The 28,000-nt window shown below is 39.6% G+C and overlaps 4 protein-coding genes across 5 annotated transcripts; 1 reads left to right on the forward strand and 3 right to left on the reverse strand.

Annotated features, from left to right (window-relative positions):
* Positions 1 to 629: 629 nt before the first annotated feature.
* LOC133726014 (uncharacterized) lies at positions 630 to 2,923 on the reverse strand. The gene is made up of 2 exons (XM_062153461.1): positions 2,514 to 2,923; positions 630 to 1,230 (listed from the first exon to the last, which is right to left on the reverse strand). The coding sequence occupies exons 1-2, from the start codon at positions 2,794 to 2,796 to the stop codon at positions 857 to 859; spliced, it is 657 nt and encodes a 218-aa protein (XP_062009445.1). The 5' UTR covers positions 2,797 to 2,923; the 3' UTR covers positions 630 to 856.
* A 10,945-nt stretch (positions 2,924 to 13,868) lies between these two features.
* LOC133726016 (dihydrolipoyllysine-residue succinyltransferase component of 2-oxoglutarate dehydrogenase complex 2, mitochondrial-like) lies at positions 13,869 to 18,870 on the forward strand. The gene is made up of 15 exons (XM_062153463.1): positions 13,869 to 14,012; positions 14,381 to 14,443; positions 14,571 to 14,648; positions 14,817 to 14,877; positions 14,955 to 14,979; positions 15,760 to 15,827; positions 15,934 to 16,008; positions 16,179 to 16,234; positions 16,358 to 16,402; positions 16,530 to 16,805; positions 16,893 to 16,987; positions 17,381 to 17,471; positions 17,621 to 17,731; positions 18,177 to 18,371; positions 18,457 to 18,870. The coding sequence occupies exons 2-15, from the start codon at positions 14,408 to 14,410 to the stop codon at positions 18,646 to 18,648; spliced, it is 1,404 nt and encodes a 467-aa protein (XP_062009447.1). The 5' UTR covers positions 13,869 to 14,012; positions 14,381 to 14,407; the 3' UTR covers positions 18,649 to 18,870.
* Positions 18,871 to 19,027: 157 nt separating this feature from the next.
* On the reverse strand, positions 19,028 to 24,832 carry LOC133726015 (DNA repair protein RAD16). Its single transcript, XM_062153462.1, has 16 exons — positions 24,672 to 24,832; positions 24,315 to 24,422; positions 22,834 to 23,945; positions 22,489 to 22,611; positions 22,332 to 22,405; positions 22,025 to 22,088; positions 21,767 to 21,913; positions 21,598 to 21,683; positions 21,225 to 21,294; positions 21,007 to 21,132; positions 20,329 to 20,559; positions 20,034 to 20,138; positions 19,803 to 19,955; positions 19,585 to 19,673; positions 19,390 to 19,470; positions 19,028 to 19,309 (listed from the first exon to the last, which is right to left on the reverse strand). The coding sequence occupies exons 1-16, from the start codon at positions 24,715 to 24,717 to the stop codon at positions 19,237 to 19,239; spliced, it is 2,688 nt and encodes an 895-aa protein (XP_062009446.1). The 5' UTR covers positions 24,718 to 24,832; the 3' UTR covers positions 19,028 to 19,236.
* A 1,027-nt stretch (positions 24,833 to 25,859) lies between these two features.
* Positions 25,860 to 27,530, reverse strand: LOC133744269 (glycine-rich cell wall structural protein 1-like). 2 transcript variants are annotated; one of them, XM_062172409.1, is made up of 2 exons: positions 26,971 to 27,529; positions 25,860 to 26,916 (listed from the first exon to the last, which is right to left on the reverse strand). In XM_062172409.1, the coding sequence occupies exons 1-2, from the start codon at positions 27,179 to 27,181 to the stop codon at positions 26,045 to 26,047; spliced, it is 1,083 nt and encodes a 360-aa protein (XP_062028393.1). In that variant the 5' UTR covers positions 27,182 to 27,529; the 3' UTR covers positions 25,860 to 26,044. The 2 variants fall into 2 exon arrangements, with proteins under 2 accessions (XP_062028393.1, XP_062028389.1); XM_062172405.1 differs by having other exon boundaries at positions 25,860 to 27,530.
* Positions 27,531 to 28,000: the final 470 nt, after the last annotated feature.

The following is a 28,000-nucleotide window of genomic DNA, read 5'->3' on the forward strand; positions in this document are numbered from 1 at the left end:
GTGAACACAAATGAAAACAAGACAAAGGCATTACTTTCATTAAGATAGGATGTCATGGACAAGCCTTGATGATGGCCAACTGTTCTATGGCTCTGGACCCATCGTTATATGGTTGTTCGTGGTGAAAAGTGTTGCAAATTGAATGAACACCAAAGCATTCCGCCAATACCTGCAATAGGAATGGCATTCGGACCAGCAAAGACGCCCTGTCAGTACATGGCTAGTTGGGTTTCCTTAAACTCAGTACTGATTCGGCCTGAACATGTCGTACTCACGACTAGAGCCAAATGTACTACCAGCAGTTTTGGCAGGAAGGATAACGCCATTGATAAATAGACCAGGAAGATAAAATTTGTTGCTCTGTGAGTTGCAGTCAAGGGATATGGTTTCTATCTATGGAATAGAACCTGTTAGTCATTACGCATTTCCATATATGACAAACAATCGAGTTGTTTAAGAACTAAAAGTCTATGGCCAGTACCCCATTGTTACCATGACTCCCTGCAATATCATAATATAGCCAACTTGTAGCTTAAACTAATGAACTTGTGGATACTATATAGGACCTAAAGAATAAAAAGAAGAAACAAAATTAGTGTTGATAGAATATGACTAGCAAGGCCAGTAGATTATGCAGAAGTATAACTACTACTCTGAGAAATCTTTATCCGATAAAACTGAAAATTAACTACATTGTTGCATCATTGACTACCATTGGCAACCCATTATATATCCATATTGGTCCCTATTGGGTAAGTGCGCTCAGTTTCCTTTCTGCCTCAATCCAGATCTACAGTACCCTCATAGAGGTAGATATTGACAAAAGATGTTTGACAATTACAGTTTAACCACCGTCTTACGTCCTTTTTTTGTCATCAGAGTGTGATATGCTCTGATCAATTGATTTCAACTGGTCCCGAAGATTTTGGTTCTCTGCCAGCAAGCGATCATATTCCAGGAGGAGTCCCTCAGATTGCTTCCTTAGGGCCTCTACCTCAGCTGCTGCTACCTTTGCCTTCTTTTCTGTGGTCTCATATTCAGATTCCAGATTCTTAACTTTTGCCCTCAATGTGTCATTCTCTTGTACCAAGGTCTTGTGGCCCCCATTTTTCTCCTCTTGAGTAGTTTGGTTTTGTTTCTTTGCAGCCTCCATGGCCTTCCTCAGAAATCGAAGTTCTCTTATGTAATGGTGCAATCTATCAATCATCAGTGAAAGGAACAGAAAAAACCCTGCATTCCACCGTATTGAAGTTACTAGACAAATTGACCAAATAAACTAAACACAAGTTGTGAGATATTCCCATCAATTTACACACTAAAATGAACTCCATATAACAGCAGAAATATATCTGGGGCCCCAGCCCCTGATGGCCAAAGATCTTGCCTAGCAAAGAGGGGGGGGGGGGGGGGATGAACTTTTGCAAAAACTAAAATCAAGGTAGTGAATAACTAAATATAGACAAAGTAATATTAAGGGTGAAACACAGAGGTGTTATCGGAAATATCAACGATATTGACACCAATGGAAATATAACAAAATATCGAGTAAAATAAACTCAATATACAAAAAAAAGAAAATATCAGGAGCATGGTATGTCCAATAACATAACCGGGAGCATGTTTTGTCTAACATCAGCACTCAACAAGTAAGGAAATTTTGAGCAGGTTCAAAGATATTATGAAAATTCAGATATTGACTAGCAGCATTTATAATGCTAGTTAAGATGGGCAAACATGCAACCAATTAATTTTTCTGTTAGAGACCTAAACCAACCAAGTTGGTTTAAGGTAATATGTTTCATGCTGATGGGAGTGAAAAACAAAAGGCAAGACAGAAGAGATATCTATACACTTGTCATGCTAGATATGAACTCTCCCTATGTTAAATCACGCCATTTCTTCCAATTTCATGACATATGAACTCAAACTGCCCAACCAGGTCCTCTAGTAACCACTTAACCAGTTCAAGAGACACAAGTTTAGCATAGTTAAGGTATTAAAATCAGTCACCAGCTAACTGATTGGGAAAATTGAACCTAAAACAAATTCAATAGATCGAGCAAGGACAGCACAGTCCATCAGTTCAGTAACGCTCCATACATATGAACCTGTATAAGTTATCACTCTTTTGGTATCTAAAAACAACAGCACAAACAGAATCCAACAAAATAAACTCGGAACATATCAAATATCAAAACAGAACAATTCGTAATTTCACTATTCTCATGTGCTCAACTGATATGGAACTAACACCAGTTTTCGGCACACAAAACACCACCACGGCACCCCAAAAATTTCACATTCTTTTTCACTCTTCCTTTCATCTGAATTCTCAAAAACCAAATACTTACCATATAAATTAACACAAACTACCATAAATTAAATTACTCTAACCACCAATTTATCATTCTTAACCTGAACAAATTAATTCCAATTCCACATTTAAGCTCAAACCCAATTCAATTAAGATAACTCCGAATATAAAATTCGAAAGCTAATCTGAGAGGCTTTACCCATGAGAGAAATCTCGAGCATTTTCATGGACATGAGGACATCGTCGGTAGGGTTGAGCATGCCGGACTCGTTGGTTCGGTTCTTGATCTCATTGAGATTGTAGACGTTGGCGAAGAGCACAGCGGCCACAGTACCGCCCACAGTTTTGACCACGATTGGGCCTTTGCCCCGCTTGAGCTTGTCCAGGCCCAGAATCACCAGCTTTCTCAGAGGCGACTTGAACAGCAGCGTCAGAATCAGCGCCATTTGGCTGAAGATCACCGTGTACAGGAGCTGCATCATCTTTGGTCTCCGCGGCCTAAAACCTAGATCTGAGAGCAGAAGCAGAAGAAGAAGAAGAAGAGAGAGAGAGAGAGAGTGAGAAGGGTGGATTTGAATTGCTTTGGGTCTCTGAGTCTGTGTAGGTGAGAGTGCCTTTTTTTTGGGTCTCGTTCGGTGTTAGGCACGTGACTTGCGCGTGAGTGGTTGGCTTGTAAGGAGGAGTCATCATTTATTAATGATTCACTAGGTGTTTGGAATTGTTTTTATACGTGTGGGATTTTGTTTTATATAAATTTCAAGTGGCTTTTGATTCGATTTTGTGGTTGAAATGTTCATATTTTTTTTTTGTTCCATTGAAATGTTCATATTTGATGTTACCTATGATATGTAAGCGGTATCCATAGTATCTTTAAAACTAATTTTTAAATACTGATATTTATCGATATTTCAATCAATTTTAGGTAATTTTTTATTTCATTATATAAAAATATTATTTTCTCACGTCATAATCGTTTTTAGTAAGATTTTATGCAAGTTTGAGTTGTAAAATTACCCTTTAGAGGGGTTTGAAGAAGCACAGTGGCCATGTGACACTACAATGTGCTTAGCCATTTAAGATTTTTTTAAAAAAAATATGGTGAAATGTTTACAAAAAAAAAAACCTGCTTTTAACATAACTTCTTACACTCATTTTCAGCTAAAACACTTATACACAAGCAATTTCAATAGAGCTAGTAAAGTTTTGAAACAGTACATTTCCAAGTGTTTATTCAAACACATACTTAAAAACATTCTAAAAAAAAAAAAAGTTAAAAAGTTATTATTTAGAAAACATTTTAAAATTCTATTACCAAAATGTAAAAGCTATAAATTTTTTTTTAAAAAAAAAACACATAGAAACGGTAAATCATTGTTGTCGATTGTAGAAAAGATCTCAAACAAATTCTAAGAATTAACTCAATAATGATGATAAACATATCATAAGGGTCCAAAACACAAACAAGAACAACAAGTCAATAACTATAAGTCAACGAAAATACTAAGTCACTGAAACAGTGAGGTGGTTTTTAGTAGAAATCAACAGAATTTATTGAGGGGCTTCAATTGTTGTTATCAAAATATAAAGTCATAAATTAGGTAAGATTGTTAGCAATGAGGTGCTTTCTTCTCACCTCCATCATTTAGCTTCAACAATTGGAGCCTAATACAACAATGTTTAGAAGTTGGGCTGGTGCATCTCGTTTCAGCCCGTTTGGGAATGATTTGGACCTTGTTGCGTATCCACCTGGTTCTCTTGCTGTGGGCTTCCGTTGCCTGGGCCACATTCCCAATTTTTTTGTTTACTAAGTTTCCGGCATCTCCATCTAGGCATCTACTCTACCCTCAAGTAATTGGAGTAGAACCTTCGGCCAATCTCAAGATTCGAAATTTTGAGTTTAACAGTGCTGAAATTTTGATGGAATTCTGTGTTGATTGAAACATCGACAATTTACTAGTTCATAAAACATTATGAAATACCGGTATATTTATGAGATTCAATTACAAAAATTTCAAGATTTTTTTTTTTTCCTGAATGTAGGAACGGAAAATTTCAAACTTTAGCCCCTAAAACATCAAAATTAATAGCACAAGGGACGGAAAGTGGAAGTGATTGTCTCCGTCATGAAAACACTAGCAATATGGCCAACACTTAATTGCATGAGAAGTTTTATATACACATCTCCAATTACTTAATGCACACCCCCTATATTTTTTTGTCATCAAACTTCTATGTATATCATTCCTCATTAATAAATAAATAAAATAAAAATAAAAGAAGATTCTACAAAAATAAAATAAGAATTAAATGCTTTATATATCACATTATTAATTAAATTTTCTTATAGGTTAAATTTTCTCTTCATCTTCAAAATACAATCGACCTCTTTTCAATATCATACTTGGACGTCAATGACAGATGAAATAATTGTAGTCCATATGAAGAATTAGCAAGCAACCAAATTGGTTGAAACATATCGAAAGATGTTATAAAAGCATCAAATATATCTTATACATAAATATATCATCATCAATCACTTCGTGCGTTTGCAAAACAACAATCATGGCTCATTCAGTCATTCTTTACTGATTTTAATATTAGCTATGACTATATAAATCATGAAAATATTGACATATATTGAATCTTTTAAAATCTTAGCGGCATCAAGTTTTTTAACTTTAAGAATAACAAAGGTAATAAAGTTTTTTTTTTTTTTTTTTTATCAAACAAAGGTAAGAAAGTTAAGTTATTCAATCGCGATACATATACCAACTTCATTGATGTAAAAAGAAGAAAAGTAATTAGTAACTACCATATTGATTTGTCCCCAAATTAATTAGCAACTAATTCCACAATAAATCAATTATAGTAAAAAGAATGTATTAAATAAAAATTTATGATAATTAGCCGACCTAATTTTTTAAAAAAGTTTTTCTTTTATTTAATGAGGAGGGGCATAGATGGAAGTTTGATGAAAAAATGAGACAAAAAATATAAGGGATGTGCATTGAGTAATTGAGGAGGTGTATTTAAAATTTCTCTAATTGCATTAGTAATGGAATTTGCATCTCGCTAAATATGAGTAAAAGTAATAACAAATTACATATAAGTTATTGACAAAAAATGACTTAACAAATACATCCTCTAAAGAATGAATTAAACATATAAGGACTAAATCTTACAAATAAGGACAATGTGCTCTCTACTTGCCACATGTCATGAGTTAATTTATTTTTTTATCCTTAACTATTTCTTTTGACTTCTAATCCCTTTATAAGGATTAAATCTTACAAATAAGGACAATCTGCTATTCTGCTCTCCACTTGCCACATATCATGAGTTAATTTACTTTTTTACTCTTAACTACTTCTTTTGACTTTTAATCCCCTTATGTTACTTTTTTTTTTTTTTTTGCTGAGAATAATCCCTTTATGTTACTTTTTTTTTTCCTGAAAATAATCTCTTTATGCTACTGCACTCGCTGCACTCATACTCGTCCAGTTCTGCTACTGCACTTGTACTCGTGTTCTGCTACTGCACTCGTCCAATCTCACTACTGCACTCGCTTCACTCATACTCGTCTAGTTCTGCTACTGCACTTGTACTCGTGTTCTGCTACTACACTCGTCATCGCCTAATCCTGCTACTGCACTCGTCCAATTCTGCTACTGCACTCGCTGCATTCAAACTCGTCTAGTTCTGCTACTGCACTTGTCATCGCCTAATCCTGCTACTGCACTCGTCCAATCCCGCTACTGCACTCGCTGCACTCATACTCGTCTAGTTCTGCTACTCGTGTTCTGCTACTGCACTCGTCATCGCCTAATCCTGCTACTGCACTCATACTCGTTCAGTTCTGCTACTGCACTTGTACTCGTGTTCTACTACATTTTCTTTTTCTTAATAACACATAACTACATTCCTGAACTATGCTAAGAACATCAATAGGTTCAAATGCAACTGAGAAAAAAGCATGAACTGTATGCATAATATAACAAGTAAACCACACTATCAAATGGACATAAGAAGTACAAATAATTTTGCATTTTCTTAACAAAAGTTCAAGAACTTCAAAGCAACCATTTCAATTTGTTGAAAATGAAAAATTACAGTGCCCAGTTTTAATAGATTATTTTGAATGCCTCTTCAAAAAAATAAAATAATAATAAGAGGTATGAAGAGAATGCAATGCAGAGGCGTGTAGTCTTGGCACACTCAGCCAATTTGATGGTTTAGGCCATTCAAAAGAAATTCAAATTGCTGTTGAACCAGCAAGATTAGATCAGCTCAAAATACAAAGGAAAAGTGATCAGTTTGGATTCTAGTATGACCATCAATTACGGTGGAAGCATGTTTTGGATAAACACCACCTCTTGCAAATTCAAAGGTAGGTCAAAGTTGCAGGTATGAAATGGTTTTTAAACAAAGTCACTCCAAACCTTATGTAGAAAACAAGACAGTGAGGATGATCAGTTTGTCATGTTCAATGCAAATCAACAACATGCATTACGTGGAGCATGCATGGATTAGACCATTCAAATTTTCAAATGGTAATCCAACAGTTGGAGATCAGACACTTTCACCAAGTTTTGATCATCAAAAAGATAAAGTCCGGTAGCAGAAGAAAGAAATTAAAGAAACCAGATGGAATCCCATCTTGATTCGTTGGTTTTGATTTTGAATATGATTATTATGATAAGATCAATTCAAAATTCAAATCAATTGCAGTTCCACCTGCCTAACCTCTTAGCCTCATTCGTTGCCTATATAAAGAGGCTCTTTACAACAAGTGGAAGGGGGCAGCAGGAAAGACTAGAGAGCAGAACAGAAGACAGGCGAAACTCTGCAGCATTAAAGAGCAGAAGCCATCAATATTGAGGCACTCAAGAGAGAGGAGAGCAGAAAAGAGAGAGTTCGCACGAGACCGGAGTTCTACAACATTCCATCCTTAAAGCTTTCCAAGAGAAGCCACGGACGGAGAACCACGTTTTAGTAGAAGAAGCTCCATAAGTCACAAGTATATGACTATAATTATCACCTGAAATTACTGAACTTTTCCTTTCATGATGCAGACGTTGTCAAGTGCTTACCTGTAATGGCGTCACTACGACAACCAATTCATGAAGCATGGCCAAAATCTCTCTGCAGTGTCTGTTGTGGCTCTCATCCTCATAATCTCTTGCTGGTGACCAAGGCGATTACCATATCAGCAATAACGGAGAAGTCGAGCTACTGCCCACAATAGTCTCTCTGGCACAAATCAAAACAATAATGCCATTCTTGCCTCACTTTGCTTCTCGATGCCTATATGGTGGTGCGTCCTGCGTATAGGTGGCGAAAGCAAAGTGACCATGATGGTGCTCTTCTGGTGAAGGACCGCTACGTCAACAAATGATGGTGCTCTCTTGGTGAAGGACTGATGGTGGTGCTCTCCTAGTGAAGGACTGCTGCTTCAACAAATGATGGTGCTCTCCTGGCAAATAAATGCAGCGTCTCTTTTACCTGTGTCACCATGGAGCTATGGAGGTCTCCGGAGCGGTTGCAATCTCGTTTACGATACATGTGTATCAACGGGTGTATGACCAATCCGGTGGAATTTTCTAAGCCTTGTTGAGTACTAATTAACAAGGGCTTGCAGCAAACAGAGTGTCAACAGAGCTTTAACGAAGACAAGCTCCATCAAAGCTCTTGCCTGCACTCGCACCCGCACCACATACAGAGGCTCGACTGTCAAATGAACACAAGCTGATGATGGGGAAAAGAAGACACAATTGATTACAAACACAATTGTTTCTGGTGCAAATTACTACTGCTGCTGACGAAGCCCGCACCTCTCCTTTCGGATGTGCCACGCCCTGTTCCTGAGTCATTGATCACTACTGGAGTTTTGCCAAGGCCCTTGACGTACTTGCACACCACCGCAACCAAACAGCTTTTCCTGGATTCCTTGTTCCCTTCCCAAAGCACCAGTTCACTCACTGGTAACTGCAAGACAAAAAAAAGAATGAACCGGTGGTGACATTGTATATCGAAGAGGAGTTCCAATTACATGTGCTGATATCTAAGCATTCACGGTAGCCGACAAGAAAAGAAAACAAATTTAAAATCTTGATGAGGTGCCGACATAGAAAAGCGAAAAAGAAGAAAAGCTTGGCAGTGGGAAATTGGTCAACACACCTAGTCAAAAGTTTCATATGCATAAGTGTCGAAGTATGGGGCTACTGCAACTTTGTATGGGAACTAAAGGCCAAAATATTTAAGATACATATATTATTCAAGCCTTGTCAAAAATTGCTGCAAAACTGCCTTGAAAATGAGAGGCCTTGAAGATTCAAAAGTTTAATTGTTTAATTAAGCTTTGATAAGGATTATGAAGACCAAATAAAGGCCATGATCATGCCTTCTTTTAAAAGGCATTAGCAGTGGGAACCATTCGGCACACATCAAAACAAAAAGTACAATTAAGCATAATTGTCAACATGCAAATATGCAGCAAGTTTTTGTATGGGTTTCAAATTGGGTGCAGATATAAAGTCATGGGTGTCCAAAGCAGTTGCAAGCTTTTATGCTCAATGGAATCACCCATCTACAAACTTCAAAGTACTGAAAAGCCTACTCCAAATCTCTAAGGCCTGACCATAAAGCTCGGCATGACAAGGTGCCCAAATCAAATTAATGGACGCTACCAAATTTGGCGTCCAAAAGAAATGCATTTGGCGGGTTAAAAAAAATGTATACACATTCGTCAAACAAAAAGTCAGTACAAAACCGGAAATTCAAATTGAATGAACTACAATGGTTTGATCCCTTCAAAGGGTATGTAGGTAGTCTAAGCGACCCACTAGATGCAACCACAACTCCAAACAGAATCCCTGACTCCATCAATCAAATTCGGCCAGTCCCAAATGAATCACTGACTCCAGTCAAATTCTCCCAACACCACAAAAATCAAATCCATTCCAAAACACACAAATAAAGTCCAAACCAAATTCAAGGGCTTTAAACCCTCTCCCAAACACAAATTCAAAATAAATGGGTCATCTACCCATTTAAATCTTAAATGCCGGAACTACATGTGGTTTGATCCCGCAAAGGGTATGTAGGCAATCTAGAACCAAATTTATCTAGATGCAACCGCGTCCTAAACACAAAATCGAATCTCTGGTCCACTTAAACCAAATTTGTCCCAAACACTACTCTCATTCCAAAATCAAAGCCCTCCAATGAGTCATTCACTCATTGGAACTCTTGAACTACGAGTGGCTTGATCCCTCTCCAAGGGTACGTAGGCAACCCATTCAAATGTCCGGGTGCAGCCGCAAAAACAAACAAACAAACACACATCCCATCGATTGGTTTCTTCATAAATGAAATCAAAGGGTGTATCCCTATAACAAGGGATTGTAATTAAGAGACACATTCTGTCTTGAATGGGTCGAACTCAAAATAATAAAAACTCTATTCACTAAATGAATATGAGTGGAATTATGTTTGGTGACATTTTTGCTCACTGTGTGCAATTTTTACTCAACACAATTCATAACCTTTATACAATTATACAAGAAAAACCAATCCCATTTACCAAACAACCATTACATTCACATATCCTAAACAAAGCATCAATCTTTCTTCCTCTAAATGACAAAAACAATCATTAAAGTTTCATATACCTGCAATTTATCAAGGTACTAAGGTTGACCATGGCCTCTCTTAATGGTCCCAGTGAGCTCCAAGAGACTATCAGCCAGAGTAGACTTGCCGTGATTGACATGGGCGATAATGGAGAAGTTCCTGATCCTCTCAGCAGGGTACTGGCTCAAATCCACAACGTTTTCTTTGCTGTTTTGGCGAGAATGGAAGCAAAAATCTTGGCTCAATCTCAATGTGTCGCCACCGGAAACCCAGAACAGCTTCCATTGGCTCCTCCACGGCGAGCCGACCTCGCAAAGCGCAAAGACTGAGTTGGCCACCAGGATCGGGCTGCAAGGCTTGGACGGAAGATTGGAAGAGAATTTGAGCTACTGGTTGTCGACGCCGCCGGAGAAGTAGAGCGCAGCGAGCTCGGTGAGGACCATGACGCGGGTGGTGGAGTCAACGAGGACAAAGCTGTGCCTTGACCAGGCAGAGTCGAGCTGAGGCAAGGGACGGAAGTGGCGCGTGAGAGGGTTGCAGACAGCGAGGGATTCGGCCTGTCGGGCTTGGATTAGGATGCGAACGGGTAAATGACGGAGAGTAAAATAGAGATTTTGATCAGTGGCATAAGCGTAAATATTTCATCAAACTGAGCGTTTTGGTCATTTTTCATTAAAATTGGGAGTCATGCTTGTATTATTTGGCTTTTGGGTTTGAACTTATGTCCTTATTTGTATAAATCTTTTTGAAAGTGGGTTCTTGTGTTTGCACCTTTAGTCATGTGATACTATGTAATTTTCTAAAAAAGTAATAGACTGGAAAAGGAAAACTAGTTCAAAGATGTCATGCACAAGAGTTTTGATTCTCCAAGGTGTAGAAAACTAGAAATCCTTCTCTTATCTGACCAAAAAAAAAAAAAAAAATTCAGACTGTCAAATAATCGGTTGTTTTGAATCACCTTCAACTTAAACTTTAGTTTATTTTTTTTTTGAAATGGGCTGGTGCGGCTGCCCTCAAGCCTTGATTAATGAAATTGCAGAATACAATGGGGGACATAGAGCCTGAACCCCTGATTACAATAAGCATAGAGAGAACGTCCTGAAATAATACCAAGACTCTCCTCAAGATCTATGTATTCTAGCGAGCACCAGTTAGCAAAGAGTGCGCGAATGGCTACTCTATTTGCTTTGACATAGCGGTGACATACCGGAAAGATAACTCTATCACGAAAAAGCATCATTACAAATAACACAGCTTTCCTACTATGTTGCCGCACGGAAACAAGTCCGGTGACACTTAATTTCATCCTGCCACTAGGAGGTTGCGTCCATTTAATCCAGTAAATGGCTCGCCGCCTCTCTAGGCTAGATAATGCACACTAAGTGTGCATACCGGGACCAAGCCCACTTCGCCCTACCCACAAGAGATAGGAATTTATTGCCGGCTGAAAGCCATAGCTACTAAAACATAAAAAGTAATAATACATAAGACAAAAAATAACATAAGACCAATTTGGGACTTGAGCCCGAGCCCAAGCCCAAGAAGCTTCCTGCCCCAGTCCAGCATGAAGACCACCAGTATCACCATGCCGCCAGCTCGCACACCGAGTCCCCCTATCGGCGGCACACCTGCCGCTCCGAGCAAACACCGGTCGTCTCCCCATCCCTCCATCCTCCCAAACACGCCAGCAAGCATCACCGCCTCTTCCAACCACCCTCCTCCATTGGACAGCTCCAAACACCCCAAGTCGAATCGGAGCCCGATCCGATCTGAGCCAGTCAGATCCCGTCCCAACCTCCACCCTCTCATCATCACCAGGCGACCACACCTCCTGTCGTCGACGCCCCGCCCTTGGGTAGATCGATACCAACCCCGCTCGACAGTCGTCGAACCCACCACCAATAGGATCTCCGCGCGAACCATACAGCAAAGTCACGATGCCGCCTTCACCCTGACCGGACATCCAACTACTACCGGACACTCGGTCCATTCCAGCCCGTCCGACGACGCCGCCACGAGGGCGTGCCGCCGGACAGGGTATATGCTTTTGATGGAGGCGCCTAGGGTTTTGGGAGAAAACTTACCTTGTTGTAATGTTGAAGTTCACTTAAACTTTAGTTTAAGATAGCCAAGAATTTGTCACACTCCAATTAATAGATTATTGAGAAAAGTTCAGTCACCGTCCCCAAACTATGCTGCCAATGCCAATTTGATACCCGAATTCTCAAAAGTATCAATGTGATACCCAAACACGTATTTTGACATCAACGTGATACTTCCGTCAAAAATTCCTAACGGCTCCGTTATTTGATGACGTGGCAAGCACGTGGAGACAAAAAAAAAAATTAAAAGACCAACTTACCCTTTTGTTTTTGTTAATTCATTTTTATTTTTATTTTTCTTTTCATTTCTTCTTCTTCTTCTTCTGTTCTAACTAAACCGCCGCACCTCCGAAGCAAGCTCCGCCACCAGCCACCAACCACTCACCCCAAAATGAATTCCGATTTCGGCCTCGAACGTGAGCTCGGCCCCGACCACAGTTACCGCCCCCAACATCAAGAATATCACATTACATGCAAATGCAGCAATTTGACAACTTCTAATCCAATTCAAATTGAGAAAACAAGAACAAACAATTCAACTTCTAATCCAAAATTTCAATCTCCCATCTCCACTCCCAAAATTGGAATCCCACCTGAAAACTTTCAAAGTCAATATCAGAGGCAGCCGGCGACCCAAGCAGTCGATGAACCCACGGCCACCGCTACCATCAAGGTCGTTCGACCACTTCCGCCACCACGACTCCGACGCCAGCTTCGCCAGCAGCCGCTCCTCCAACGGAATCAGCGGCGGCCCGGGAGGCTCCATCTCCAACTTCGACCTCTACAAAGACCGCCCCTACCAACTTCGACCTCTGGTCAACCTATTTATCTCAAAATCATCTCCACAATACACCCAACAATTTCTATACCTGCAACAATCAACAATTCTCAAGGATTTGGCCGGAAAAATCAACCTAAAAAAAACCAGAACTCGTCAGTTACTGTTCACGCCATTGTTCACACTCTCAAACACCTTCAAATCTTCCTCCACCGATCATGAAAAGCTGCAAGAGGTTAGGGATGAAGGTTAGCTTCGACCCAGCAACAAAAATCCCAAAGAAATCCGGTCGGAACCAGCCGAAAACCGGAGATCGAAGGAATCTCCGATTTCCCCCTTTTCTGGAAATCCCTCTTCGATTTCTTCTCAAATCAAGGCTACCCAATTCAGAAATCTTACCTTAGATGCAAGAGGAGGAAGAGAGGATCCTCTAATAGCCGGTGATGAGGCCGGCGGCGGTGATTCCACCGGAAATGGGTTCCGGATCTGAAGAGAAGAGAAGAGAAAGAGAAAGAAGGGGGGGGGTTTCTCCCGAATTCACTCTCTCTCTCTCACCTTGTTTTGTGTTTTTTATTTTATTTAATTACTTAGTAGTGAAAGACTATTCTGCCCCTGATAAAAATATCACATAAGACCCACGTGTTTGCCACGTCAGCAAACAGACGGCTCCGTTAGGAATTTTTTACGGAAGTATCACGTTGATGTCAAAATACTTGTTTGGGTATCACATTGATACTTTTGAGAGTTCGGGTATCAAATTGGCCTTGGCAGAATAGTTTGGGGACGATGACTGAATTTTTCTCTAGATTATTTACCTTAGTTCACCCATTCATTAAATGAATTTAGTCTTTTGCACTTTTTTATTTTATTTGAAAGGGTCTTCTGCACATGTTTTTGTAGCGAGGTCTAATTTTTGCCTTTTTCGGTACATAAAAAAGACTTAAAAAAGAAAAACGACAAATAAAAACAAAAAATTGAAAATATCTTTCTTTTTATTGTTTGGCCAAAATTACGAAAAGTAGTGTAAATTAGGGGCAAAAATAAAAAGAAAAAGAAAATAGAAGGATGAGTACGCACGTTAGATGGTCGGCGTGAAAGTCGCTAGAAGCTCATATTCTTTCTTCTTCTTCTTCCCTTTGTGTATTTTGCTGCACATTTCGATCCCTGCTCTGATTTCCGCTACCAGGTAAACCCTCTCTCTTCTCTCTTCAATTTCGCTTCTATGATTCTCAGCTACGCATTCGCCTTTTTCTTCTTTATCTAGGTCGTTTTAAATTCCCATAAGTCCGGGTTTTAGGAATAGAGACGATGATATTCATTTCACGCAGTTAATTCTTCAATCTCAATCTTATTCTTTCTTTCGACCTCAATTTGGACCTCATCGATGAAGCCAAAAATCGTATTCTACTGCCGCACTATTTGCTCAGAGCTATCCAAGCTCGGATTTGATTTTTTTTTTTTTTTTTTTTTATTTCCTTTTGCTTTATTTGAAATGGAGTTACTGCTGGTGCTGGTTTGGGACGTGGTTATATGATTTGATTTTTTTTTTTCCAGGTCAGGTTGCTGAAAAATTGAAGAGAAATGATTTGGTGGACTATACGCCGGAAAGTCTCTTCGGTACTTTATCAAACCTCCGTTGATTTTTCTGTTTCAATTTTTGATCCTAATCTGCATGCTTTAGTAGTTTTCGTGTCACAAACTCACAATTATTGAAGCTAATAGTCATAAGTTGTTGGATGAACAGTCTCAGGTGTTGGGACAAGCGTGGAAGGTTAGGCCTGCAGCCTCCACGCCTAACTCTTACCGGACTGTGCCAAAAGAGGTACTGAAAATCGAGTTTCGGTTGCTCTTGTGTTTTGTTTGAGTTGAAAGGTTCCTTTGAGGATATATTTTGGATGTGCCGTTGCAATTGCGCATAAACATATTTCTGTTGCTATTTGTGTTTTGATTTGCCTTGGAGAGTCATCTGATACCTTTTAATCACATGCAGGCTTTATTCAATGGGAGAGGATTTGAGTGTGTTCAGAGGTCAAGCTACCACATTGCCTTAGGTATGTTTAAGTTCATACAAGTAAAATTCGTTTTTGTTGGGGCTTCCTATTAATTTGTTTAAATTCCTACTCTGCAGGGAGTTATGCTTCAAAGCCAAGCAGGTACTGAGCTCTGATCTTTTATATTGATGATAGATATATTCCTCTCTTTCCTGAGATCCATGTCACACTGTACTGTCAGCAATACTCTATCATAGATACAACTTTTATCAGCCCCTGTGAGCTTTGCATGAAAATGGTTTTTATGAACACCAGCTTTGTTGCAGGTCTTTTAGTCCTGATTATTCTTTTGAGTTCCAAACCAAATCTCTGTGTAATTTCAAAAACTCTCTCACCAGATCTGTGGTTTTTCTGAACCTTCATTTTGCTCCTGCTACCTGATTTTCTGTTTACGATACAAAAATTATGTATTATATACACTTCAAATTGAGGAGTGATCATGGAATCAAAGAGGAAAGTGCCCTCAGTAATAGATTGATTCATACTTCTATCATTTCTTTTAGAGCCGTTTTCCATCTCTTTTGGTTGGTGTGGCATAGACCACTTTTTGGGAGTTAGAACTTGAGTTGAGTACTACCCAACATTTTGATCTTTGAAATAGAGAACAAGAGGTTCTCCAATCTCTTTGACATGGACTTTTACTTGCACCGTGCTTATACAAAACTCAGAATACGCTCCAAAGGTCTTGCCGACTTGACCCAAGAGCTATGAGATGTTTTGATGTGTTTTAAGACCTTAATCTAGGGTGAGAATCAGAATGTGTGGCCCAAGCCTGCACTTAGAGTGACTGGAAGAAATATCATATTTTTATAAAAATTGCAGTCAGTTTTATTTCTGGATTGTGTAAGTCTGACATGATGTTTCATTTTTTCTTGGTTGCAGGGTAGCTACTTCACTAATGCAAACAGAATCTTTTATCGGATTGCAGAAGAGATCATTTTCTTCAGATGGTATTTAATGAAATATGCCCACCCAATATAATCTCATGGCTCTTGATATATTTACATGTTTTTGGGCATGTGAGACTCATCATCCTTCAACTGTTGAATATTGCAGGAGACTTGGTTGAAGCTGTTGTTCCTTTCATGGGTGAATCTATTACTGATGGCACTCTGGCAACATTCCTAAAGAGTATGTTGATGCTTTTACTTTGTGTTTCTATCCAATTTCCTTCTTTGTCTGTGTGTTTTCGCATAAGTTAAGTTTTTTAGACTGATGCTAATGACATTTTGTCTGTGGTGTGGTTTACTCTATATATGTATTCAATTGTTTTGTAACTCACTCTTATGACACGTTTGCAGAACCTGGTGACAAAGTTGCGATTGATGAGCCTATAGCACAGATTGAAACTGATAAGGTATTTTTCTTTTCTTTGGTTGAACGATGAGGTAATTTCTTTAGATACTGTAATTCTTGAATGCAGAAGGCTTTCCACAAATTTATGTATTGATTTACATATATCTTTCCTGTTTACCACTAGGTGACAATCGATGTAGTTAGTCCTGAAGCTGGTGTTATTCAAAAGGTAATGTTTCAGCAACATCACTATAGAAGATTCTTGAAGTAGCATGTCTATAATCACTACTTACAATCACTTGTCCTGCTTCATACTGATGTTTTTATTTTTACCTTGAACTTGTAATGGTTAATAGTTTATGGCTAAGGAAGGTGAGACCGTCGAGCCAGGTGTTAAGATTGCCATCATCTCAAAATCAGGTGAAGGTGTAGAGCAAGCTGCTCCATCAGAAAAGGCTTCTAGTCAGCCAGAACCTCCTAAAGAAAAGGAAACTGCCGAAAAACAAGTTCCCAAAGCAGAACCTGCCCCTGTCAAGGAGGTATTACCCAAAAGTAGAGCACCTTCTTCACAACCCCCACCTAAACATGTGGCTTCAGAACCAATACTTCCTCCCAAAGACAGGGAAAGACGAGTAAGTTTTAGTTTCCTTGTTCATGAGAAAATGTATGAGTTTATTGCTTAACACTGGTCAAGTATAAGTTGGTTTCTACATCTACAGGTTCCTATGACAAGACTAAGGAAGCGGGTGGCAATACGCTTGAAAGATTCTCAGAATACATTTGCTTTGTTAACCACATTTAACGAGGTTGATATGTAAGTTCATTAATCCTACTATTCTGGTTGGATGATGTCTCATTTCAGAACAGCTTGTATCTTGCCTTCCTAATCTTTTCTAACTGACTTCTAAGATTAATTATTTATGCAAATATGCAATATCAATGATAGAACTCTCTGTTGACATCATTTTACTTCAAAATTTTGTTGAACTTGTTGCATGTAGTAACTAATTTGGTGAATACCGTATTTGGCTCTTGAAGCACTTTCTAGTGTCTTTTTGTTATAAATTGTGAGATGGGAAAGAAGAATGTGAAAGTTCTGACTTACTTCGAAAGTGAACAAAGAAGCCACTTAATTTTAAGTTAGTTGATGACATTGTTATGCAGTCGCTCTACTTTTCTTGACATATTGATTTTCTGTATGGTGCAGGACTAACTTGATGAAGCTCCGTTCAGACTATAAGGATGCCTTTGTTGAAAAGCACGGAGTGAAATTGGGATTTATGTCGGGCTTTGTGAAAGTACGTGTATTTTAGCATTTGTGTATAAAGTACTGTTGTTCATTGCCAAATGAACATGGCAAGTACAAAGTATCTATATCTTTTAATTTTTTTTTAACTACAGATTATGCATGTGGGCCATCAGTAAGTAATATAATGATTTGTTTCAGGCTGCTGTTAGTGCACTCGAGCAGCTGCCGGTTGTCAATGCTGTCATTGATGGCGATGATATCATATACAGGGATTACATTGATATCAGTATCGCAGTTGGGACACCAAAGGTATGCCACTGTTCTGTTCCTTATTTTAAGAGAAATTTTATTCGAATTCATGTGGATGTAGTATCAGATTGTTATATGAAATATCTAGTCAAGTTCTGTGGTTAACCTGTTCTTTCAACATAAGAAATTGTCTGGTAGGGCAACTGCATGCTTAAATTGGGGAGTGAAATCCACACTCCCCATTTTACAATCCACACTCCGTCTTTCCATCTTTGGTTGTACTTCTTATAAAGATACAAAAGTTGAGTTACTAAAGACAAAATTGAAGTTATCAAAAAAGGAAACATGGAGTGTGGATTGTAAAATAAGGAGTGTAAATTTCATCCCTCTTAAATTTTGTTACTGTAATGGTAAGTTCGAGTTTGCTTAGCTTCTCCTTCAACTTCTTGACATGAACATGCCTTGTCACACGAGAACTAACAAAATCAAATTCCTGTTATTGAAGGGTCTTGTTGTTCCAGTTGTCCGCAATGCTGGTGGTATGAACTTTGCTCAGATAGAGAAGGAGATCAATACTCTGGCTAAAAAGGCGGCAGATGGTTCTATATCCATTGATGAGATGGCTGGAGGCACATTCACTATATCAAACGGTGGTGTATATGGAAGCCTTTTGAGTACACCAATCATCAACCCTCCACAGGTATTGTCCTATAGACCTATACTCTGCAGAACATCACATTTAACTGTTTTTGTGTATATTTATTTATTGTTGCTTCCTCTCGCAGTCTGCTATTTTGGGCATGCACTCCATAGCGAACCGTCCCATGGTCGTTGGGGGCAATATTGTTCCCAGGCCAATGATGTACATTGCTTTGACATATGATCATCGTCTCATTGATGGAAGAGAGGCTGTTTACTTCTTGCGCCGTATAAAAGATGTTGTGGAAGACCCTCGCAGACTTCTCCTTGACGTGTAACGGATCAAGTGGTTTGCAACTATAGGCTATGGACGGCAAGTGTGTTTGTCGATGTCTTTTTGATTGGAGAGTTGGAATGCTCTATAGGACAAGGGGATGAATCATCCTGAATGCATTTTCCTTAATACTCGGTTACTTTGTTGTTATTCTACTCACAGGGAGTTTTAATAAAAAAGCAAAGCCCATTTGTCAACCCAAGGAATCTGGGATTTGGCTACTAAATATGCTCAAGTCATGTATCACGCAACTAAATCGTGCAAATGTCTCCACAACCACACATAAAGACAGGATTAATTTCCCTTGGCTTCAAGGATTGTAGCTCTGATTCATCAATCAAATCTGGAATTTTCTTGGAAGGGCATTAAGCGATGCAAAAAAGGAAACTTGGAACGAGGCTCTTGAAACTGAGGCCTCACAAAATTTTTGTTCCTTAATTTTCAGCTGTAGCTATTTTACATCTCAAGAACCTACTGCAGGTGACAATGTAATATTAAGAGACTCGGCGAGGCCCTGCATTTGAGCTCTTTTTTGATACAGTTAATAACTTAATATACCAAAAACTCTTTGCATCATCTTGGGGTCATCTGCTTAGGTGACAAACAAGAATTTCAAGTCAGCTTCAGTCAATTTCCCGAGAGCCTCTGTAGAACCACCAATGGTGCTGTAGAAGGCAAAAAGGATGGTTTTAGATCCTGAATCAGGAAGATGTAGACGTAAGAACGCCAGTAAAATCTCACTTACCCCTCAAACACTAGTTCCTTCTTCTCCTGTAGCTTCAAAATCCTTTCCTCTATTGTGTTCTCAATTACAAATCTCACAATTCTGTAACATACACAACACTGTTAGAATTCCGACCTTCCAAGCAGCAAAGCATATTTGAAGGAATATTATAGGATCTACAGAAATAGACAAAGAAGAAGCAAGCAAAATTTGAACCTGATCGGTTTGTACTGCCCTATCCGGTGGATTCTATCTTGTGCTTGCCGCTCCACAGCTGGATTCCACCATGGGTCCATCAAGAAAACCTATAAAGTTCCAACACATGAACTTCATATGTGCTAAAAATAGAATTTTCAAAAATGCCTCTGAATCACCTGATCTTCTTCATATGTATAGAGCATAACTCCAAGTAACTTAAAACACAGAATACTCACATGTGATGCGACTGTAAGATTAAGAGCAACACCTCCGGCTTTCAAGCTCATTAAGAAAATTCTGCAATCTGGATCCTCAGTGAATCTCTTTATAGCAGTATCCCTCGCAGACATGGTCATGCTTCCAACCAACTGAACACAGTTGACACCCGACTGCAAAAATTCTTTAAATTACGATCTGTACTTTATTACCGCAAAAACCAAAAAATGCTGCGTATAATTTAGTTTTACCTTTTGCAAGGAGTAGTGAATGAGATCCAAGAATGATGTGAACTGGCTAAAAACAATTCCCTTTGCAGAACCATCTCTTTCAACCATGAATCTGATTTCTTCTTTCTGAAGACATATAATCCAGTCAGAGTTAAAGAAAAGGATACAGGAAAGTCAGGGATGCAGTGTGCACTATAAAAGTGAAAATCGCCAACATGTACCAGGTATCAAATAAGGCCAAATTCAGTGGCTTTCACAACAATATCGGAAGTTACGAAGAATATAAGAAAAATGGCCTTCTCATCAATTTACGTACCAAAGCCTCTATTTTTGTGCTAGTCTGAAAATTCTCACGCTGAATTCTGTTCAAAATGCTTGAGGATCTAAAACCCTTGATGGTAGTTTTAGTAGTCTGATTACCAGCACCCACACTTGTAGTCAGATCCACAGTAAGCAATTTTGAGCATGAAGGGCATGAAACTTGTCCCAGGGAAGCAGAAAAATCAATTAAGCATGCCTTGCAAAAGACATGTTCACAAGCAGTAACCTGGAACATCAAAAGACATAACGTAGAAGGAAATCAATAACAGAGTACTGGTATTGGACCATAAACAGCGGACTGCTGAGGATGTAACTTCAAATCATTGAAAATATTTGGTCAATCAGTTCTCTAAACACCACCAGAGGAGGTACAGTAATTGATGCAAAGTTAAATAAAGAAACCCTTCTCTTCGGAGAACTGCCGAGGTAAAATCCCAGAATATACATACACCAAGAGCAAAAACACATTCCTACTTCCCAACAATGAATTTAAATAACTATTTCCAGTTTCAACTTTGTCTATTGGCCAAATTCTACTAGCAATTAATATACTTGAACCACCCTTTCATAATCATAAAATAGTGACCATAATTGGCATCCCAGAATCATGAAGGAAAAAAAAAAATCAACTTTACATGACAAAGCTATTAGCTTGAAGAAAGGATCAACTAACCACTTGATCTTCTGCTGGATCATGACAAATGCCACAGATTTTCTCAGTGTTATCAATATTAGCCTTGTTTCCATTTCTTAAAGCAGCAGTTGCAGAATACACAACAAGGTAAGGATGATCAACAGCCTATAGCACAAGTAAAAGGAAAATGAGCCATGACTACAATTCAAAATCAAGAATGCATAAAGTATACTTTCACATTTCAACAATTATACTACCTGTCGCAAGCGTGTGAGAAGATCAAAGATGTGAGCATAATTATTCATAAGAGTTCCCGCATCAACATATCTGTATGGAACAAAACATACACCATGCCAAAGGATTTAGTAGGAAAGTTCAAGGCTATTATCAAAGCCAGTAGCCTCAAGAATCAAGATTAGCATGTATAGGCCAAAAGAGGCAAAACATTGCCCATAGTTATATTACCCATACTAACAAAACATGACCCTATTTTTCTTTTAGATGGACTGAACTAGAACACAGTTCAAGCAACAATTCTTTTCTGGAACGTTAACTTCCTAGAAACATAAAAACAAACATATAAAACATGAGAAATTCCCAAAAAAGAAAAAGATGAAAGAGTTGACATACGTGTTAAATAATGCCTGACTATCTGTATATAATGACTCATAGTAATCTTGTTCTTTGATATCCAAGGTATCCTTCCTCAATGAAACCTACGTAAGTACAATAGAAAAAGAAACGTTAGAAAATCTAGACTTCAGAATTTGAGAGATAAGCATATTGCAATAAAACTCACAATTCGAGGAGGAAGTGCAAGGTCAGCAGCCCTTCCCTTTTTAGTTCGTCGCAGCACTATGTTCTTTAAGATCTTGTGTTTTAGCAATATCATGGCTCTTTTTCCATTATATGCATTTCCAAATAATTGTATTGGTGTGGCCACATTCTTGCAAGGATCAAGGATCACAATGCATGTAAGCACATAAATATTTCAGTGAATATATTAAACGATGCAAAAATAACAAGAAAAAAGAAGGATAATAAATTGCAGACTCACTTTATTCCACCAACAAAAATGTCTAACAGAACTATGAGGGCAATTCGAACATTGTGGTGTGGAACTGCAGAAAGAAACCAAAAACTTATTGAACATTTAAGCCAAATGATAATTCAAATAAAAGTATAGCTATTAGATTTTTGTTCCCTTGTCCTATATGTCTAACAGTAATGTATCCAACAACCCCCTTGTCCTATATGTCTAACAGTAATGTATCCAACAACTCCCTTGTCCTATATGTCTAACAGTAATGTTTCCAACAACTTTTGGCATGCAAGTCATAGTAACATTCATTCTTAGGACGTACCTATGATCAAGAGTTCTGCAGTCACAGTCCTTACACAAGTAATATGAGTATGGGACTAATTGCAAGAAGCGGACCTGTTTGAATCAAATTCAAATACGTTGTTGGATGACCAAGAAATCCTGATTATAGTCAATATAACAAAGTACAGTCGACTTACCAATGAGTAAAGTTCTCCAACACGATTCTGAAGGGGTGTGCCGCTTAGAGCCCATTTATATGTAGACTCTAAAGCAAGAACAGCTTTTGCAGTATTGCAACGCCTAGATTTTATATAATGTGCCTATGTTTGAACAAGATGTCAGGCACAGTAAAAGTTAGCAGAACATAATTAAACAAAGCATGGATAGAAATCAAAGGAAAAAAGGATGAACAAATCAATTTAATTGATGCAATTTCCACATCCACAATTGACTAAAAGATGCTGGTTGTTATTCCTGTTATTTAAGATAGACATTATTTTATTTACCCCCATTACCATACTACCAAAACAATTATGACGCACCTCATCCAAAATGATCCGGTTCCACTTCACAGCATGCAAAACCGAATTCTTTTTGTTCATGTCCCGTACAACATCTTCTGAATCCATATCATCATCTTTCTCCAGCTTTGATCCTTTTCTGCGAGCGCCTTTCTTCGTGCCCGAACTTCCACTGATCTTTTCTTTAGAAGACTCGCATGTCTTCTTTGATGGCAGATGCTTTTTCCTTTGTTGCTTAGACTGCTTCTCAGTTCTGATAGCATTAGGCCCACAAAAGTATTTCAAGTGGATAGACATTTTTGTCTCATAAAACAACTTCCCACAATATGGGCACTTTTCTTTGGGAGGCATCACATGCTTCCTATAATCAGCCTCAACAATGGAGTACGTTGTAATGACAAAATCATACTCCAAGAACTGTTTGGAACTCTTTTCTCTATTGGCTCCATGATACACCAGGATCTTTGTACTTCCTTTTGAAGTAAAGCGCTCTATCTCACTTACCCACTGGCTTACAGCAACCACAGGACAAACTACAAGGGTTCCTTTAATGTGAGGCAAGCCTGTAGAGGATCCTGGTTCATAACATGTCCAGTTGATCTCCCGTTTAGCAAGTACAAGTGCAATCGCTTGTATAGTCTTCCCCATTCCCATCTCATCTGCAAGGATTCCTCCTCTAGTTTCAGACTCTTCCTGTCTCAGAGCCCAGGACAACCACTCCTTCTGATACCTCAGCAGAGGCATAATCAAATCAGACGGTGTCTCAGAAACTTCATTTACCACATTATTCTGAATATCGAGATCAAAATCTTCTGATAAATTCTCATCAATCCATTTATCATGCTCCTCTTCCCAGACATTCCACATTAGAATTGGCTTTCGCCCACCAGATCTTGACTTCTTTTTCTTGATTCTCCTTGTCAAGCCAAGAAAGTCGATTTCAACTGCTTTTTGTGGAGTCAATTGTAATTCATCAAAACTACCATAATCCACTACTTCCTCTTCCGAACTTGGTCGTTCTCTTTTCTTCTTTTGCTCGACCTTCCCCTTTTTTCGCAAAGGCTCCTTCCATTTGCCCTTTGGTCTATCGTTTAAGTTAATAGTCACCTCCTCATTCTGTTGGTTATCTTCACCTGCACAGAAATTCAATGTATGTCAGTAACAGATGCAAGCCACCTTCATAACAAACTCCAATCTTACATCAAACAGCCATTGCTTTTCTTTTCCCACCAATGCTTATCATTCGGCTGAACTTGTTATTAACAATAAAAAAAAAATTTATCCACCAAAAAACAGCCATAGTAAACTCAACCAAAACCTTTATCAAAACAGCGATTACAAAACTAAAATTCCACCACCACATTCAACATTCAACAAAGACGAATTCTTTCCAGAATTTCTCATTCATCTCTAGTTACAAAACATCAACCGCACCTTCATGGCTTTGCTACATTTTCATCTCAATCAATTTACCAACCAAAACAAACAAACAATCAATTTACCTTCACTATCAGACGCCGAAGACGAATCCGAAGAAATGGGCATATAGATTTCCTCATCAGAGCTCCCACTGCTCTCGCTATTCCCACCCTCCTCACGCTGCTCAATCCCTGCTTTCCACAACCAATTCCAACGCACATTTTTTAGGGCAAACTTCCCACACGAAATTAAACCCACCACCACAAAAAAAAACCCAAAACAAAAATCACATCTCCCGCCCCAAATTCCTCACCAACATTCATAAATTTCAATGCTTTAGACTACAAAACCTTTTCGGCAACCGAAAAGGCCCGAGCTTTTTTTTTTCTGTAGCGGACAAAATAAGCAGATATAACAAAATGGGAAGTCTGGGTACATACCATCGGAATCGGCGCCGGAGAGCCTTTTACGAGAACGGAGCTCCATTAGGGAATTTAGGGTTTTGCCGATCACCGAGAAAAAAAAAAAAGAAGAAGGAGGGTTCTTGATTGCGAGTCAGAGAGACAAAAAAATCGTCAAAGGGATCGGCGGGAAAGTGCCATTATTATATAGCATGGGAAGCAGCGGGAACTTAATACACGTCGCCCACTGGAGGGGCTGGAATTTGGTGCGGCTGCGGTAGGGAGGGGAGAGATCTTGACCGTTGATTTTGTGGTAGTTGGAGGTGAGTGGAGGGATGGGATTGTATCAGGTGGCGGGAGGGGGGGGGGGGGTGGAATTGCGACACGTAAAGGGGTACTGGAGAGACGCGACTCTTTGGAACTCGGTTCCTTGGAATTAGCTTCCGTGGATTTGGATTAGTCTTGCCTTTTCTGTCGTTTTGGAGGATAATTAGGGATGTCAAGCGTCCTATGCAAGCTTTTCTTTGTCAAACATTCCTTTGCAAGCTTTGTTTTTATACTAATTTTGAGATTAAAAAGAAAGAGTTGGGCCTTTCAATAAAAAAAAAAAGAGTTGGGCCTTTCAAAAAAAAAAAAAGAGTTGGGCGGTACCATGGTTTTGCTTAACTGTGGCTCTAAACACGTCTTATATGTGTAGCTCACTACCGTTTATCACTAAATTTTAACAAATTAATGTGGCAGAAGTTTCATGTTCGACTTGTTCTTTTCCGACTTAATTTTAAAAAAAAAAACTTATTTTGTTTATAATTTGGTCTATTTTCATGATGTGGAGGACTATGTACAATAACAATGATACGCTTTTGTCTTTTTTCAACCCAATTAGTAATACTGTTTTGGTCCACGTGTTTCATTTTTCCACCAACTAGCTCACTTTCTATAAGAAATGGCAAAATACAAAAATAGAAAAGGACACAAAATGGCATGCCTTGACTAGATAGCATATAGAATGCCTCCATAATTTATATGAGATTCCCAAACAAGTGCAACAATATTGCAAGTCTACCGGATGTGTTGAAGGAATGAGTGAAGCTTCTTTGGGCTGGAGTGCTTTATATGATCAATGGCCTAAATGTAGGGAGTTGAGCCACATGAAGTGACTTAATTTGGAGATTTTAGTGCATAGGCAAGTGTTATGGATTAAGCAAACTAAATGGATTGAAAATGCAATTTGACCAAATTGTAGCCCATTTTTAGGTAAAGGTTTGCATTGATATTGATAATACAATTGATTTCTGATACTTCAGAGCCTCAATGTGGCTAAATACATGTAGTAACTTCACTAAATAAACTCTCACTTCAAATATTTAACACTGATGCTTTAAGCATGCAGTTGTTTCTAAATCAAACAAGTCTTAATGTCTACCACCTCCACCGGATCCACTTCCACTGCCAGCTCCTTGACCAGAACCAGCACCAACTCCAATACCAATCCCAATTCCAATTCCGAATCCTCCTCCGTGGCCACCACCTCTACCTCCACCAACTCCACCACCACTTCCACCACCTACGCCTCCTCCACCTCCAACACCTCCGCCTTGGCCTGAACCACCACCCAAACCGCCCCCTCCTCCTGCTCCTCCACCACCACCTCCTCCTGCACCTCCTCCGCCACCAATGCCTCCACCAACTCCGCCGCCAGCACCAAAACCTCCTCCTTGGCCAGAACCACCACCCACACCACCACCGCCTCCTGATCCTCCGCCACCACCTCCTCCTACACCTCCACCAGCTCCACCGCCTACACCACCGCCGGCACCAAAACCTCCTCCATGTCCAGAACCACCGCCAACACCACCACCGCCTCCAGATCCTCCGCCACCTCCTCCTCCTAGACCTCCACCTCCACCAGCTCCACCGCCTACACCACCGCCGGCACCAAAACCTCCTCCTTGACCAGAACCACCACCCACACCGCCACCGCCTCCCGATCCACCGCCACCACCTCCTCCTAGACCTCCACCTCCTCCAGCTCCACCACCTACGCCGCCCCCAGCTCCAAAGCCTCCTCCTTGCCCTGAACCACCGCCAACTCCACCACCACCTCCGCTACCACCTCCTCCACCAGCACCACCTCCTACACCTCCGCCAGCTCCACCGCCTACACCTCCTCCAGCTCCAAAACCTCCACCATGACCTGCCCCACCCCCAACACCGCTTCCTCCACCAGCCCCACCACCGCCACCTACACCACCTCCAGCTCCTCCACCAATACCACCTCCGGCTCCTCCACCATGACCTCCGCCTCCACCAATACCACCTCCAACTCCTCCACCACGACCTCCACCTCCACCAAAACCTCCTCCTCCTCCAATGCCCCCACCCCTACCACGACCAGAGCGACCACCACAGCGGCGACCCCATCCACAATCATCATCACGAAATCTAGCTTTGTCAACCTTGTCATCACCCTGAGCGAACATAGCACTCAACTGGAAGACAATGCAGAGCACAAGAAGACTCGAAGACAGCCATTTCCGAGAGGCACCCATGTCTTCTTTTCTCTCAAGGCGATTTAATTCTCAGCTAACTGGATTAGCTTGCTCTGCTCTGTTCGATCAAATACCATCCCCTTTATATAGGCTTCATGTCGATCACCAGCCAATTATACACTGATAACACCAAACAGCCTTTAATGTGTGCATGTTCAATCCTTCATTATTGGACGCGTCGGAACCGTTGGGGAATTGGCGGGAACAATAAATGGGAAATAAGTCAAATTAGACGATGACCTGGATTCATAAATATCTATCTATATATCCAAATCAAAACCACCATTTGACTTTGGCTCAAGTCTCACCCTGAATCTTATTCGAAAGACAATTGATTTTAACAGTTGGGACCTAATGTATTCTCTTTCTCCAAATCCATTTGATATAAATGATTGCATGCTTAGATACCTAACTATTTAATTGGTGTGAGGCCAGAGATACTGAAGACTTGAAGTCGGTCAATTCTAGCTAGCTAGCCACCGACGCTGGACCATTATTGAGGGCTTGATCTGTAGCTGAGATTAAATGAAGTTAATGAACACTACCTTCCCCTTTTGCAAATTGCAAATCCAAGTGGTCTCGTCCAGTGGGATCTCGATGGTGTTCGATCTCCATATATATACTCGACAAGTGAAAATAGATGAACATGGTTCCTGACGTGGATATTTATGGCGGCAGTGGCCAGTGTGCAGTGGTATGATGGGCAATAGTATGTCTCGTACACGCTATTTCTTATAGTAAATATCTCAAAACGAGACATTCATCGACACATGCAATGTTTCTCCTACATGTTAATTTTAAGTAGCATTTTGTCTTAAC

Source organism: Rosa rugosa, chromosome 1, assembly GCF_958449725.1.
Source record: "Rosa rugosa chromosome 1, drRosRugo1.1, whole genome shotgun sequence".
In the NCBI taxonomy this organism is placed as follows: Eukaryota; Viridiplantae; Streptophyta; class Magnoliopsida; order Rosales; family Rosaceae; genus Rosa; species Rosa rugosa.

Excerpts from the sequence above, each read along its gene's own strand:
- LOC133744269 (XM_062172405.1), bottom strand. The coding sequence starts at position 27,181 with ATGGGTGCCTCTCGGAAATGGCTGTCTTCGAGTCTTCTTGTGCTCTGC.
- LOC133726014 (XM_062153461.1), bottom strand. The coding sequence starts at position 2,796 with ATGATGCAGCTCCTGTACACGGTGATCTTCAGCCAAATGGCGCTGATT. Across the intron at positions 1,231-2,513 it reads GCTCGAGATTTCTCTCATGG|GGTTTTTTCTGTTCCTTTCA; the intron begins GTAAAGCCTCTC and ends GGTGGAATGCAG.
- LOC133726016 (XM_062153463.1), top strand. The coding sequence starts at position 14,408 with ATGATTTGGTGGACTATACGCCGGAAAGTCTCTTCG. Across the intron at positions 15,828-15,933 it reads GAGATCATTTTCTTCAGATG|GAGACTTGGTTGAAGCTGTT; the intron begins GTATTTAATGAA and ends TGAATATTGCAG. Across the intron at positions 16,806-16,892 it reads CCAAAGACAGGGAAAGACGA|GTTCCTATGACAAGACTAAG; the intron begins GTAAGTTTTAGT and ends CTACATCTACAG.
- LOC133726015 (XM_062153462.1), bottom strand. The coding sequence starts at position 24,717 with ATGGAGCTCCGTTCTCGTAAAAGGCTCTCCGGCGCCGATTCCGATG. Across the intron at positions 20,560-21,006 it reads ATCCAGCAGAAGATCAAGTG|GTTACTGCTTGTGAACATGT; the intron begins GTTAGTTGATCC and ends TTGATGTTCCAG. Across the intron at positions 20,139-20,328 it reads GCACAAAAATAGAGGCTTTG|AAAGAAGAAATCAGATTCAT; the intron begins GTACGTAAATTG and ends ATATGTCTTCAG.